General features: G+C 41.1%; 1 protein-coding gene across 4 annotated transcripts in view; it reads left to right on the top strand.

Annotated features, from left to right (window-relative positions):
• pitpnm3 (PITPNM family member 3) overlaps nucleotides 1-14707 on the top strand; it is a 70161-nt gene that overhangs the window by 45860 nt on the left and 9594 nt on the right. For all 4 annotated transcript variants that reach the window (XM_068585253.1, XM_068585251.1, XM_068585250.1 and 1 more), the window contains 6 exons: nucleotides 293-415; nucleotides 1139-1326; nucleotides 4890-5044; nucleotides 5553-5723; nucleotides 11773-11970; nucleotides 12099-12247. In XM_068585253.1, the coding sequence (XP_068441354.1) occupies nucleotides 293-415; nucleotides 1139-1326; nucleotides 4890-5044; nucleotides 5553-5723; nucleotides 11773-11970; nucleotides 12099-12247 (984 nt within the window). The remainder of the gene's footprint in view (nucleotides 1-292; nucleotides 416-1138; nucleotides 1327-4889; nucleotides 5045-5552; nucleotides 5724-11772; nucleotides 11971-12098; nucleotides 12248-14707) is intronic.

Here is a 14707-nt window from a genome sequence, read left to right as displayed (position 1 = left end):
ACACAGAGTAACTTCTTTGCTTTCTCGTCGTCAATTTGCACAAATATGTACAGATGGTAAAATGCATTGATTCATTGTATACTAACATTCAAAAATAGTTTGTTAAAACTATTGTATATAGTCTACAATTGTGACAATACAAGTGTCAAACCTTCCTCTCCCAGGGAAATATGTTGTTTTCTTCTTTTTTTTCATTCCATTCACACACCTCGCCATTATTCTCCTGTTACGTCCTCCCCTGACTGAGTGGGCCAGCGTGGAGGCTGTCTGAATGATCTATTTTTCCACACAGGTATGCCTGATGGGCGACTGTGTGGGAGGAGTGCTGTGCTTCGACGCGCTGTGCTTTAGCAATCACCAGAGGCCCGGCAGCCCCAACAACAGCAGCAGGAACAACAGCACCGAAAGCCTGAAGGTAGGAACTCGCTGTTACAGTGATAACAAGATGGTGGCGATGCACAGACCTGTACTGGGCTTTTGGGGAATGAGCACTTCACTAGCGATACAGCTCAAAGACATCACTGCAAATGCAAAATAGTACATGCTTGGGTTGTATTTCGTCAGTGTAGTTAATTTCTCCCAGAGTGCACCAGTGGCACTCCCAGTCTGCCTTAGTAAACAAAATGAGACTATCATACATACTCTTTAGAAAAGCCACTGTACAACAGAGGCAATGTCCTCGGCACTATGTTCTCTAAAGTCTCATACACAACAGGTGTGAATAAAAGTCACAACGTAACTGTTTTGTGTGTGTGGTTACACACTTGTTGCCTCTAGGTGATTTGACACTAGCGATCTGTATTTTTCCGAGCACAACTTTCAGCACTTCCTGTTGTGTGCATGAAACATATTCATCATAATATTTGAGCTAAACTCTCGAAGGCAGCTTGTCATTTGATGTCATTTTTCCGCCTGCTACGTGTCGCATGATCCCCACTTTCTGTCTGTTGCCCCCTCCCTCTCTTCTCCTCCCCCTTTCCAATCCACTCACATCTTTACAGAGTCACTCTTGCACAGGTTGCGTTCACCGAAGGGAATCAACTCCCATCTGATTATGTGTAACTTCCTGGCGCACCCACTCCTTTTAAGTGTATCAGGCTTTTTCAGTATGTCGCACACTCTCCTCCTTCCCTCTCAGGATAACTCGGGCCTACTCGGGGATTCCAGCCCCACTCTGAGTTCGAGCAAGAGGCTCAGTAAGAGCAACATAGACATCTCCGCCCCCAATGAAGGCCACGGCCAGAGCGGGCCTCCGCTCAGCCGCAAGCAGAGCGACTCTTATGATGGAGACACCTCGTCCTCGGGCCAGCACAGCTTCTTCTCAAGGTGGGACAGTACGCATCGGTATACCCGCACACAAGGGTGGAGAATATATGTACTGTGAGACAATATTATTTTGTTTACGATCCAATGTCTTGACATGCTGTTTATAGCAGGGTTAATATTTGTGTTGGTATGAGCAATGTTGAAAAATCAATAAGTTGGATTCATTCTTTAGCCCACAGCCATTATACATTAGAATACATGCACACACACAAAAGAAAAAGACACAAATGTCAATCAGACGGCTGCTTCTTACAACAAGACTTAAAAAACTGTCTACAATCAAACAAATATGGAATCAACAGCAACAACGTCTGTTACTGTTGGTCAATCTTTAAATACTCGGGAGCGAAAGGAGGTGTAGTGAAATAAAGAATAAAATTTTAAAGGATTTTTTCAATGAAGGCTAATTTTAATAGATTGTTTACAAATCTCACGTACTCTCTAGAAGGTCTTAAAGTACCCCTAAGGGTACATGAAGACCCATTTGAGATCCACTGTGCTATTGGACAGAAGAGACCAGCTGATCTTAACAGCTCATATCATGATTGACAGACCCGAACAATGACGGGAAGGAAATTAGGAGCGAGTATGAATGAGAAATACACTGCAAGCCTCAGCATACAACAGTGTAGTCTTCCTGACTGGACTCACGCTAGAGCTTCATTTGTGGAACACTGATGAGTGCGTTAGGTCAAGGTTTTGGATCATAACCCCCTGATGCTGCATTCAGGTTTCTCTGGAATGTGTCACTCTGTCTCGCCCCTGCTCTTTATCAATATTTGCAGCCTACCTGCAGGACTATAAATAGCTGGTTTGTGCCTATGCCAGGCGGTTTGTGTGGAAGGCCGAGCGCTGCGGCTGAATTTATTTGGGTCGGGTTGGCTGAGGGGGCTACAACTGCCATGTTTACTCACTTCAAGCAACCAGTGTTCCCATTCCAAATCACACGCTCCACTCGGCTTACACCAACAAAGTAACACAGTGGTTGAAGATAGGATCCCATCTATTCACCGTTGCGCCACATTGTGTCCACGGTCCATAAGCCTTGCTGTGGGGAGGGTAACCTCTGCTCCTGGATGTGGTCTTTTCCACCTCCCAGTGGATGTTCCCAGTCCCCAAGAGGGCTTCTTAATGCTCATTTTCAAGCACACCTTATCCCTACTTTCAGAATGGCCTATTGGAAAGCTGTCTACGTCTAGTGCACTCCTTTTCACATGCACCTTGCTCTGCTTTGACCTTCACTGGCAGATGTAAATGGCCACAACATGTATTGTGAAAACCCAGGAGACTACAATCAGTGCAGCAAGCATTAATGCCGTGATCCTTAATGTTGACCATTTCTTTCACTGAACTTGGTCTTGTTTCCTCACAGTCTATCTTGGTTAAGGATGCGTGTTTTAGATCATTTCACTGATATTTTAACATATGGTAATAACGCTAACTGAAAAAAAAAGCGACAAAATTGACATAATTGACAAGATTTCGATATCTATTTAGTCTAAAGTGCTCCGAAAAAAAAGAAACAATTATGTGCAGCCAGAGCTAGAGAAAGGCTTCATGCATTCTTAATGCCCAGAAGGAAATATATTTGCAATGGTTTAGTATAATAGGTTGGCATCAGTCGAATCTATTGGCTGCTCTCAGTAGAGAGCTGGGCATTTTAAAACACATTATGTGTTTCTTTACCTATTATTATCCCTCAACCACTTACTCAATAACAATAGTTACTTGCCACTACTCCAGATTCTATGAGCAAAGGTTTAGCGCCTATGTAATGTCACAGTGGACATGAGTATTCAGTAGAGAACATACGAGCCTCCAGTCGTTTAGTCGCGCTTAACCCGTTAAATACTGTGGAACCAATTTTGTCTCTAGACCTCTTTTTACCTGTGTTTTGAGTAAAAAGAAAAATCACTTTTAAAAGATATTTTGATATAAACTATGAACATCCAGCATGATATGAGCCAGATTCCACAAAAATGACTCCGTGAGCAATTTGGCTTTTAAACATGGCTGTCAGCTAATCCTTTTTCCCCATGCAGGACTTACTGTAATGGGGAAACAACTCAGCCTGTGTGAAGGCTGAGCGAAGAGCTGCTCAGGCTGAGTCATAGGGACTCGCTGCCATCAGCAACCCCTGAGTGTTGAAACTATCCAGCCTGGATTCAGGATCAAGCAAAAAGCATCACTGACTTTTGCCTTTCCAATTTCAGCAAGCACATTATACAAATTAAAATGTGAGGATTACCGCTGATTTTTTTCTAAAGATAAAATTCAAATTCAAAAGTTCTGTGAAAGGAATAGTTACGCCCCAAAACTGAGTTTTTGTGTTTATTTCTTACCTGAAGCCATTTACTTGGTATTAATTTGTCATGAAAACACGTTTTAAAAGTGATGGACCTGCACTAGTTCGACCTTTCTAGTCTTCCAACCACTCAAAGCACTTTTACACTTCTTGTCATCATTCACACCCATTCATACAGGGGCTAAGGTTCAACTTGCCCATCAGGACTAACTAACGTTCACACACACATTCATACACCATAGGCACAGCTACACTTGCACTTTGTGGGGTTAAATGTCTTGCCCAAGGACACATCAATATGGGCTAGCAGAGCCGGGGATCAAAAACTTCCCAAAAATAAACCTGCAGCATAATCACAGTCTCACTGATGCACTTAAATCCTGAATACAACCCAGCCGTCACTACGTTATTGTTTCATTATCCACCTCCCCAAAGTTCTCACATGTCGCCCTCCAATCTATTTATTGGCATAGTAAGCATCCAAAAAGTGAATAACCATCAATCTGTTGATCATTGAACGAGACATCAGGACTGTTGTATGTTCAATGGCTCTGATGGGATGTTTTATTGATTGACGTTTCTTCCACCAATCGTGTGCAGCCGAGGTGATGCAATACGGCACAGCTGTAGAGTTAGTGACTGGTGGAGAAACGTCACCTGAGATGTTTTGTTGGTGTGCAGTCCTTTGTGTGCATACAAGAAAAGTGAGGAATTAATGGTCTTTTTTTTTTTATAAATCGAGTTTACGAGGAAGAAGTTGTTAACTACCAACTTAAGTATTAAAGGGATGCTGTACACTTTTATTCACTCCCAATTTATAGCTATATGTTACTACTACTTTGAAAGAATTTAACACAAGAGTGGGGTAAATTGTTGCTCCAACCTTGATTTAATATATATATATATATATATATATATATATATATCTATCTATCTATCTATCTATCTATCTATCTATCTATCTATCTATCTATCTATCTATCTATCTATCTATCTATCTATCTATCTATCTATCTATATATATATATATATATATATATATATATCGACCTTATATATATATATATATCCATATATATATATATCCATATATATATATATATATATATATATATATATATATATATATATATATATATATATATATATTTACTTTATATTTGTTGGCACGATTACAACCGTGCCTGGTTCAATTGGACGACGCTATCAGCTGTTTTTGAGCAACAGACGGATAACTTCTAATATTTTGTGTGCCTAGTTTGATGAAGGAAGGTGTGGATCTGCGTGGCAGTAGCACCGGTCTGGTGTTGAATCCCGGTCGATTTGACTTTGAGGTGTCCGACTGCTTCCTGCTGGGCTGCCCTTTGGGCTTGGTGCTGGCCATGAGACGCACCGTGCTGCCTGCCGTCCAGGGTGAGACTCCAAACACAAATTCTTCACATCCATACTTCTACACAAGACTAGTGTGTGCACAAACTCTCCAGTTTTGCTTTCTTTTTCTACCGGAGCCCTTGACGACACTAACCCGTATAAAAAGTTTATGTAAACAAAGTTAGTTTGATGAAATACAATGCAGTGAAATACAATTAATGATCAGATCAGTTTAAACTGTTTTTCTCTTGGATTTCACCTCTACACTGCAAAAAAAGTTTAATTGATACCTTCTGTTAATTTACACATTCTGTTTAATGTATTTTACTACTAATATGGTGGTGAAAATGCAAATGAGCTGCTGATTATGTGACAGAGTCCTTTAAAGTAAGAAAACCTATAAACTAAAAATGATTTTCACTGGATGTTTGGTTGTCCTACTTGTCTATTGTGTGTCCAACGCCTCCCCACTTAGCTACACTTTGTACATCCGTACGCTTCACACTTTTCCTAATGGTTTCGCTTGCCCATTGTGTTTTCTGACCCTCAGTGAGCCAGCTGCATCCAGCCTGCTCTCAGATTTTCAACTTGTTTTACCCTTCGGACCCCTCGGCCTCCAGACTGGAGCCGCTGCTGCAGTCTCTCTTCCACAAGTTGCCACCTTACACCGTGCCGCGCTACCAGCGCTACCCTCTTGGAGATGGACGCTCAATGCTCATAGGTAGGAAGTTGGATTCAAACCCTGGAAATCAATTTGTGAGCAATGGGGCGACGCGAGAGCAGCTGCTCCTGAATATTTCATTGCTTCCTTTAATTTCTGGTATAATTGTATTGCTTTGTTAATACATTTTTGGGGTTTTGCATTTCAAAGCCGCCATGAAATCTTATAGGAATGCTGTTGGCGGACTAGATTACAGCGGCAGACAGATCCTATGACTTAGTAATGTGAATTTTCACAGGCCCGCATGTGCACACAGAGCTTCGGCACCATCTATGGGAGTTTGCCCTGCAGATGAAGAGCTAAATCCTGCCCCTAAAGCCTGAAGTTTGAAGTAATTATACTTCTTGTGGTGCTGTACCTTTGGCCTGCCGTCGCTCTCTGAGGAACAGGCACAGTCTGTGAGATATTAGTCTGCTGCATACGGCACAGTACTGCTGTAATCCCTCTTGAGGGCCTGGTTGCAGAAAGCGAGTTCTTAATGAGCCACTGAATTATTTGAAGCATGTTTTAGCACACTTTTGGGACATAGAGACTCGATTCAAACAGCAGGGATGACGCATAGCCTGAATACTCTTCCCGTCTATGCACCTACCTCGCCGAGAGAAAGTAGGGCGTCGACTGATCTCTTGAGCTTACAGCCTGTGAGCATGAACTCAGATCAGAGGATAAGGCTTTGTGGTTTGGTGCAAGGCTTTAAACAAAATCAAAACTCCTTTACTGAACATGCAATCATTAGAAATATGTAAAAACTCAAAGCAGACAAATGTGCCATTGGGATAATATTCATCTTGCCTTCTTACCGGGCACCCTGCAATACAGTAGGCACATTTCATACGACAAGAGCCAAAAACGATTGTTTAAGCATGGAATAGTATTGGCTCCAGTCCAATTCATACATGTACAATATTATGGTACATGTAGTATAGTAGTAATTTTACATTCTGATCATCTTACTTACTGACCACTTTACCGGATATCAGGTGATGTGTTTTCTGCTGAGCAATCACATGACTGATGTTCTAAAATAAGACAATGCGCAGACAATTTGCGTGTTTTGCTTGCATGCGACCCAAAATGTCTGACACGCGGTACTAAATATCAGTGTTTTTACGAGAGTATAAATAATAACCTGTAGGAGGAGTAATTCAATCAGGCTCAGCCACTCGCATAACGAGATGATAGACGCAACTCAGAGCAGATAGAAGTGATGGAGTGTAAAGGCAGACGCGCAGAGAAGGCTTGCAGCTATACCGGATTTAAATGAAGGGTCTGTATCTCTGTTTCATTGATTGGGCCTGGATACTGTCAAATTATGTGTTGAATTGAAAAACATAGACAGGTGCGCGCGGCCGGACCCGGACCTACAAGCAAACACACTCGCTCACACAGACACACGGAAGCAACGAGCAGCACCAATTTCCTGCTCTGTAACACCGTAATTAGTTGTTATGAAGGCACGAAAAAAAACAATCAAATCCGTCTCATGTGCGAATGACTTTGACATCAACACCAGTCGACAGTGGAGCTTTTATGATGATGAATGTTGCTAATATAGAAGGAATGAGCCCTCTTCCTATTGATTTCCAGCTACGGTCCAACGGGAAATATGATCGTCCAAGACAGCAAATGGACATAGAATCACAGTAATTTATATTAGTATTGATCACATGGATAACGTATGAGTAACATACTATGCGTTAACGTAAGGAGGAGTGTGTGTCTTTTGCTCACCGTTTAATTATTCCCTAACAGGGTGCTAGTGAAATGAATGAATGAATGAATGAAAAGTACTTTATTAATCTCCAAGGAGACATTTTTTTTGTCATAGTAGCAGCATCCCACACTTAGACATCCAATGAAATAAACTAAACTAAGCTAAACACACAAATAAAATAAAATAAATAATAACAGGAACAAGGATAACAGATATATACAAAAATAAGAAATGGATATATATATATATGTAAGCAAATGAAATGAATATATACATACATATATACGTACATATACACACATACATATACACATATGCATAGAAACATATACATAACAAATAACTGCGGTGTATTCAGAGATTAAATTAAAATGCAAACGGAAATTAAATTTGTGTGTGTGTGTGTGTGTGTGTGTGTGGAGGCTGAGTGCGTGGCGAGGACTGAAGGAAAGAGGCTGAGCTAAAAGTCTCTTCGTCACTAAGACGTTTCAAGGCCACAGTGCAGTCATCCTCCCTCACCTTGTGAAAAATCTGCTTGTTTGTGCTTGTACTTTTTTCTCGCCTCTGCACCCGTCTTTGCCGCGAGCCCTTATCTTTAAGGCGAGCCCTTGCAGTTTTGCAACGCTCCCGTCACTCTCTGTGTCTGCTTCTTCACCTTCTTGGGAAAATGTTATAAAAATGTGTCAGACGGTGAACCGTTCCCTAAGCAAGAAGAGTCTGTCCCTCCTTTTTTTTTTTGCCTCTCTGTTTATTATGCTGTGAACGAAAGACGGAGTTGTGCTCATATTCCAGAGAGTAGACGCAAAGAACATATTGTGATGAGTTTTTGTAACATTCAATTTCCATCATAACAGTCTGAGTAGGTGACTTTAGGACAGAGTAATCAACCTCACCTGATTATAACACAAGGAAGCTAAAGAGAGAAAGAGAAAGAGAGAGATAATTTATTTTCTGTTGTCGATGCCAATCTTTCACCACCATTTTCCACAGGTACAATGAATAAACTATGCCTCGTCTTTTACAAATCCACTGAGATATTTTTAAACCTGTAAGAATCCAACGCCTCTTGTGGTCGGGCACCACAATGTCTTCTGCCAATCACATCAGTCGAGGAATACGGTCGGATTGTTTTGTAAATTTTGTCAGAATATCTTACAACAAAAACTGTTAGCACCAAACGTGGTTCTCATAGGGCTCTAACTGATCATTTGAATTTAATATCATGTCTTACAACATGGCATTTTGCTAACAAATGTTTTATTATTTATTTATATGTTTCAAAATGTTTTACATTTGCAGATTAGGTTTGAGAGTCATCAATTAGTCTATAAATCTAGGGAAAAAAATCTAATGGTGTAATTATTTGATTTGTCCAACCAACAGTCGAAAGCCCAAAGATATTTAGTTTACAGTTAAAACAAGAGGACACAAATGTTCCCACATGAGATGTAGGCCTAGAACACGGTTTCCATTTTTACAGAAAGAATCACTCAAAGAGATAGTTTGAATGTTTGAAGTAGGGTTGTATGAGGTTAGGGAGAGCCTGTACAAAAGTAACCAAGCGATTTCCTCTCAATCACTTTTAGTGTATGCAATATTTAGATCATGTTCTCCCCTTCACTTGCTGTCAGGGATCGTTTTCCAACAGGGAACTGAAACCGTTTTAGTACATCCATCGAAACAGAAACGTTTCCCATGCAGAACACACAAGTTGCTGCTCTGCCTCAATCAGTTTTTGTGATTTTTGGCATTTTAATGGGTAAGTTCGCTTTAACAAAAGGTTGTTTTTTTTCTGCTTGGATAACACAACAGTAATATTTTATGCCCCTCAAAAGCAGACCCATTAGACAATCTAGTAATCTCGCCTCCCTGATATGAACACAGTGTGTGTCAGATTCCATCATCTTTATCATCCCAAGAGTCCTTCCTCATTAACCACACCTGATGTCTGAGAGGGCGGCTACGGATACGTTTCCTGCAACGGTTGACGATCCTTCAAAGACCAAACGCGCAACCTGTGGCTGCATCTGGCGGTTTATTGTTAAACATTCCAGCAGGCAGGAGAGAAAGGGTTAATCCGCCAATAATGGGATGCTTCATGAAGCAAATCTGAAGAGAAGATGATCTCCAAATCCCAGCTCAGTCCCAGTCAAGAGGCACAATTTGCCCGACACAAGGGAAATAACCACAGTAACGGTTCAGACAGAAGATGGCACACTTTGCTTTATGTGTCACATGGGTTTCGTCACTGCCATATGGCTTTTAGAACAATGGCAGCTCCTGAGTCAATTACCTCCAATGTTATGAAGGGAAAGTGAAGTGGGTGGCAATTTTTCGACACATGAATCAGGAGAAGCTTTATTTTAATTTAATGCTCAAGACCTCTCACTGTCGCAGCAACACATTCTTCTGAGATCTGGCAACACAGGATAAGCAAATTTTGTCAGGCGTTGAGCCGGCGTCAACTAACGTCTTTGATGGTCACAGCTCACTCATTTCCGTAACCGTGAATATGTAAAGAAGGAAAACATGAGACTACATCTTGTCTCGGGAGATCTAAGACGTCATCTTATGATCTAAAACAACAATGCTCATGTTTGTGTATACATTGTGACTGTAAGTGGGAAGAATCTGTCAGGAGAACTCCTTTTTATTCTCAGAGATGAAGCAAGATCCTCTCAGGTTGGCATTAGCAGTCACACCTGCTCCCGTTTTTATCTTCGTTCCCCGGAGACGTGCTGCTCCCTGTTCCAGCTCCCCGTTTGTACCTTATATCTGCTCCATCACAACAGCAGATATCCCTTTTTGATTGATACAAATTACAGTATTGTGAGCAAAGTAAAGGATGTGGGGTCCTTGAGTCTAGGCTCGCTTGTGACATGCATACAAATATTACATTGGTTTGTAGGTTTTCCCTGAGTTCAACATTACATCCGCAGCACACTGTGTAGCGCAGCGTTGGAGAAGAGACTCATTCAGACTTAAGTTAAGCCTTATCCAGGGCCACAGCAATGTACAGGGCCAAGGTAACAGGATAATGAGCAACCTCCAGAGTCCGGCTGGAAAAACACATAGGCCGTGTCTACTGCCGAACACTTTACGAAGAACACTGCAATACAGTGCACTATAACACAGTGCACTAAAATATGTAGTGCACTGTGTTGCTGATAAGCGCTGTATCAAATGAAACAGTTGAGAAGAGTGAAACAAGTGTTGGAGTTTTCTCAAAGAAAGAGAAAGGGCCTCATGGCTGTGTGGAAAAGCAATGTTAGGCTCTGCTGTTTAGTGGAAGCTGTATTCCACTCAGTGTGAGTTTCCCTTTGCCCTCGGGATGCACTGATTCAAGATTCAAGATGTTTTTGTGCACAGATAACAGTTGTTTTGTACAATGAAAAGCTTTTTTTGCTCAGTCCTCCTAACACAGAATTACAATAAACTTAAGGTAAAATTTTAAAAAAAAAATAAGGCACAAAATATAAAAGATATACCAGTGTTGCACACAAATATGATAATAGTATTGCTATGGTAAACATGATACAATATGATAATAGTATTGCTATGATAAATATAAGAAAATATTATAATAGTATTGTTCATTGTATCTTGATACACTATGCATTGTACTATAGTGTCTTTTAATGTCTTGTTCATTGTTTTTTTGTTCATTTTGAATAACCAAAACAAACATTAGAATATATATATATATATATATATATATATATACACACACACACACACACACACACACACACACACACACACACACACACACATGACAACATATAAATGTCCATAACGGCACCTACAAATTGTAAAGTAAGATGCTATTGAACTGAGCTGGTATCTTTCTCAGGATGGATTTATTGATGAAATATGCTCCTTCTATGCCGTAAGTCTTAGGAAATAGCAAGTAGATTTATGATGTCTGGTGAAACGAGGACTCCTAAAAGACATTTACATTTTCTTATTATACAATAGTATTGTCGACCAAATAGCAAAGAGCTACGTTGAGATGGGGGAGAGAAACCAAACCAGATGAAGTGATTCTACTCGGCAGCAGGAGCCAAGAGCAAGATGTTTTTAATAATTGTATCGTCAATACATTTGGATTCAAGAGTAGAAGACACACTAAGAGCAGTTTCTGTCGCTGTTCTTAGTGCTTGTCTTTGGTTTGATAAAACACAAAGCAAGTCGATGCGTAGCAAGAGCCTCTCTTATTAGGCAAAATAACAGCATGGATTTTACGATTGAGGCCAGTCAATTGTTGTGTAATCAAAGCATTTCCTTTCCTCATCTCTCCACGTCTGTCCTTGTCTTTTCTCTTTCACCCCCCAGCGGAGAATATCCAAGGTCATTCAAATGTGTTTCTGGAAGCTGAGCAAACTCCTGGGGGTTCAGCTCCGCAGACGTCCTCTGAGACTAAGACTGAAGGAGGAGGCGGAGAAGAAGGAGGTCGTAGAGCCAGCCTGACCAGTGTGGAAAGTGAAATGTCCATTTGCTCCATGGGCCAGCTGGGAAACACCATCGCTAACAGTGAGTGGGTGGGAAGGAACAGTGTTAGAAGCCGTCTCTTCTCATTATTCAACTATTTCCTGTCGATGCGTTCAGGTTCATGTGGTGTTCACAGCTCTGAAGTTGAAGCATATGTGTGTGCGTTTCAGTTTCCAGCAGCTGGTGGGGCTCCAAGAGGCTGGATTATGCTCTGTACTGTCCTGATGTGCTAACTGCGTTCCCAACGGTGGCTCTGCCTCACCTTTTTCATGCCTCCTACTGGGAGTCCACTGACGTAGCAGCCTTTGTTCTCCGGCAGGTGAGAAAGCCTTACTGACAGCCTGTTTTTTTTTTTTTTCTGCAGCCAGTTTTACCCCTCGAGAAAAGTATTGTCTCAGTAATTATACGCAAATGAGTAAAAAAAATTATGTAATTAGCATACTAAAACCAAGATTTACTCTTTGCATAATTAGCATACTTTATTCAGTGGCAGCCAGCGAGCGTCATCTAAAGGTTGTTTCAAAATGAACCTTCACGACAAGATTTGTCAAATCAAATATGAAGAGTTTCTCCACGCACGTTGCTCTGGGAGTCGATGAAACAATGCGACGAAATATGGCACGTCTCCAGTCTCTAGTTAAGGCCACACGTTTGCATATGCACTGCGCCTTTTTTTCATGTGACAATTGGGATCTGTTCAAAGCCCACGGCCTCCGGGTTTGTTTGCTTTTATGACATGTTGTTATGACCATGTGAGAGCAGTGGGAAGCCCTTCGCTGTCACTGCATCATACATTGAGCTTTTTGTAAGATGTATGGCAAACATTTTAATATATATTTTAGATATATCAATCTTCGCTGTTCAAGGGCTCCATCTAAACTGATGACGCACTGAACATGTTGTAACCAGTATCAACACCCTCGTATGGCATCCGACTATGGACAGAGCCAGCGTTATGTGTCACAGCAGAACAGAAAAAAAAGAAAACTGGGGAAGAAGAGCAGGGGAGTTAAAAAATGAGTAAAAATTAAAGCCTAAACATGAAAAAGGACCAGGTCACTTGAACACGCGCACAAGTGACCATTACTGACAAGCAGCAGACAAAAGACGGGACTAAAAATACACAGGAAACTAATCAGACAACAAGACACAGGTGGGCAGACACGAGGGCGGCCTGAAAGCTGATTGGTGGAAGAAACACAAGGGACCAGAGTGAGACTGACAAGACTAAGGCTGCGTTCGAATAGTCCTTTTTGGTTAGGAACCTTCCTAACTGAGGGAAATGACCCGGAAGTACATACGTGACTGCCATGATAAGTGCCGGTCGAATTCTCTAAACGCAAAGGAAAGGAGCTTCATGCCTCCTAACTTAGCTCCTTTAGCTTAGGAACCACTGGACCTTCCTTAACGAAAGGAAAGGAGATAATGCCGACCCACAATCCCTTGCGGCGGCAACATTTAAATTGACGTTTCATTCGGCCGTTCACCAGAACAAACGATCATGACCGAGAAACGCGGATCATGTGAATAATAAGTAGCGTAACTTGTAAATACTTTCAATAATCTGTTAAACCGGCTGGAAAACTATGAACGTTACGTTGCTGTTGTTGAACACGGCTGTAAAGTGATGAAACAGCTCAGTGCTCATTCTTTTATTTTACTTTAGTTACAGAAGCTTTAATGAAAGAGTTAAACTGGTCGAGCTCTTCTGCCTGACTCATGTTTATGATTATCATCTTTTTAATCAACTATTTTGTCACATTACAACAAAGCACTATCAAGTTGTGTGGTGTTTCATAAACTGTTGTCTGCATAATTTTATGATCAGATTATAATCTGCATATAAAGCATAACAACATAAATGGATATGAGACACACGTATGACACATCATTAGTGGGCAAACGTATTTATTCCAGCAGGTTTAAACTGAAAAGACAGTTTAGTAGCTTTGTACTCTGTGTAAAATCCCTGGGTTTCACTTTCATATTCCTTCGTTAATTTCTATTCCAACCTCGTTAATAAAGTCATCTATGAACCGGGTTGTTTAATCGTCTGCATGACGCAACACTGTAAGAACACAGATGAAGTATTTCAGATGCTTTATTGTGGTGGAGATGGACTACAACGTCGTTGTAGTTTCACCGCTGCAGACAAACCGACGTCACGTCACCACTACGCCGCTTAGTGAGTGGAGTCGGATTCTCTAAACACCGTGGTTGTCTTTTTCTAACTCCTCATGAAGTCTCCTTCCCATGTTTCCTTGACCCTGTGACGTTTCCACAGAGGTCAAAGAAAAGCGCTTCGGGTTAGACGTTAGGAAGTGATGATTTGACTACTGGATCGCAGACTAATACAACACAGGTGATCACAGATAAAAGGAGGAAAACCCACAAGGACAGAAAGGCAAACAACCACAGAACACAGGAGGCAGGGAATTTCAAAATAAAACGAGAAACAAACTAAATCAAAACCAAGATTGTGACATTAGGAAATGATCTGATAGAGATTTACCCAACGTGTGTGTTACGTCATGTCCTGTTAAAAGCCCCTGGAAACGCTGGCATTTTTTTTAAAACCTGGTCATTAGAAAGCAGGGCTCACACAGAAAAAAAAAAGACTGTTTTTTTCACCGTGCCACCGTCTGCTGCAGCATGTCGTCTTTAAGAGGAAACGTGAGGGGAATAAAGATAGCACAAAGGGAAAAATAAGTGCCATTGACGCCATCAGGAAGCTAATAACCCTGTAGATCACGATTTTTGTCCAGCGGTTTACAACTCC

This window comes from Clinocottus analis, unplaced genomic scaffold (assembly GCF_023055335.1).
Source record: "Clinocottus analis isolate CAN_PGR_092001 unplaced genomic scaffold, fCliAna1.0.p SCAF_2, whole genome shotgun sequence".
Classification (NCBI taxonomy): Eukaryota; Metazoa; Chordata; class Actinopteri; order Perciformes; family Cottidae; genus Clinocottus; species Clinocottus analis.
This window is presented reverse-complemented; position numbering and strand designations above follow the sequence as displayed.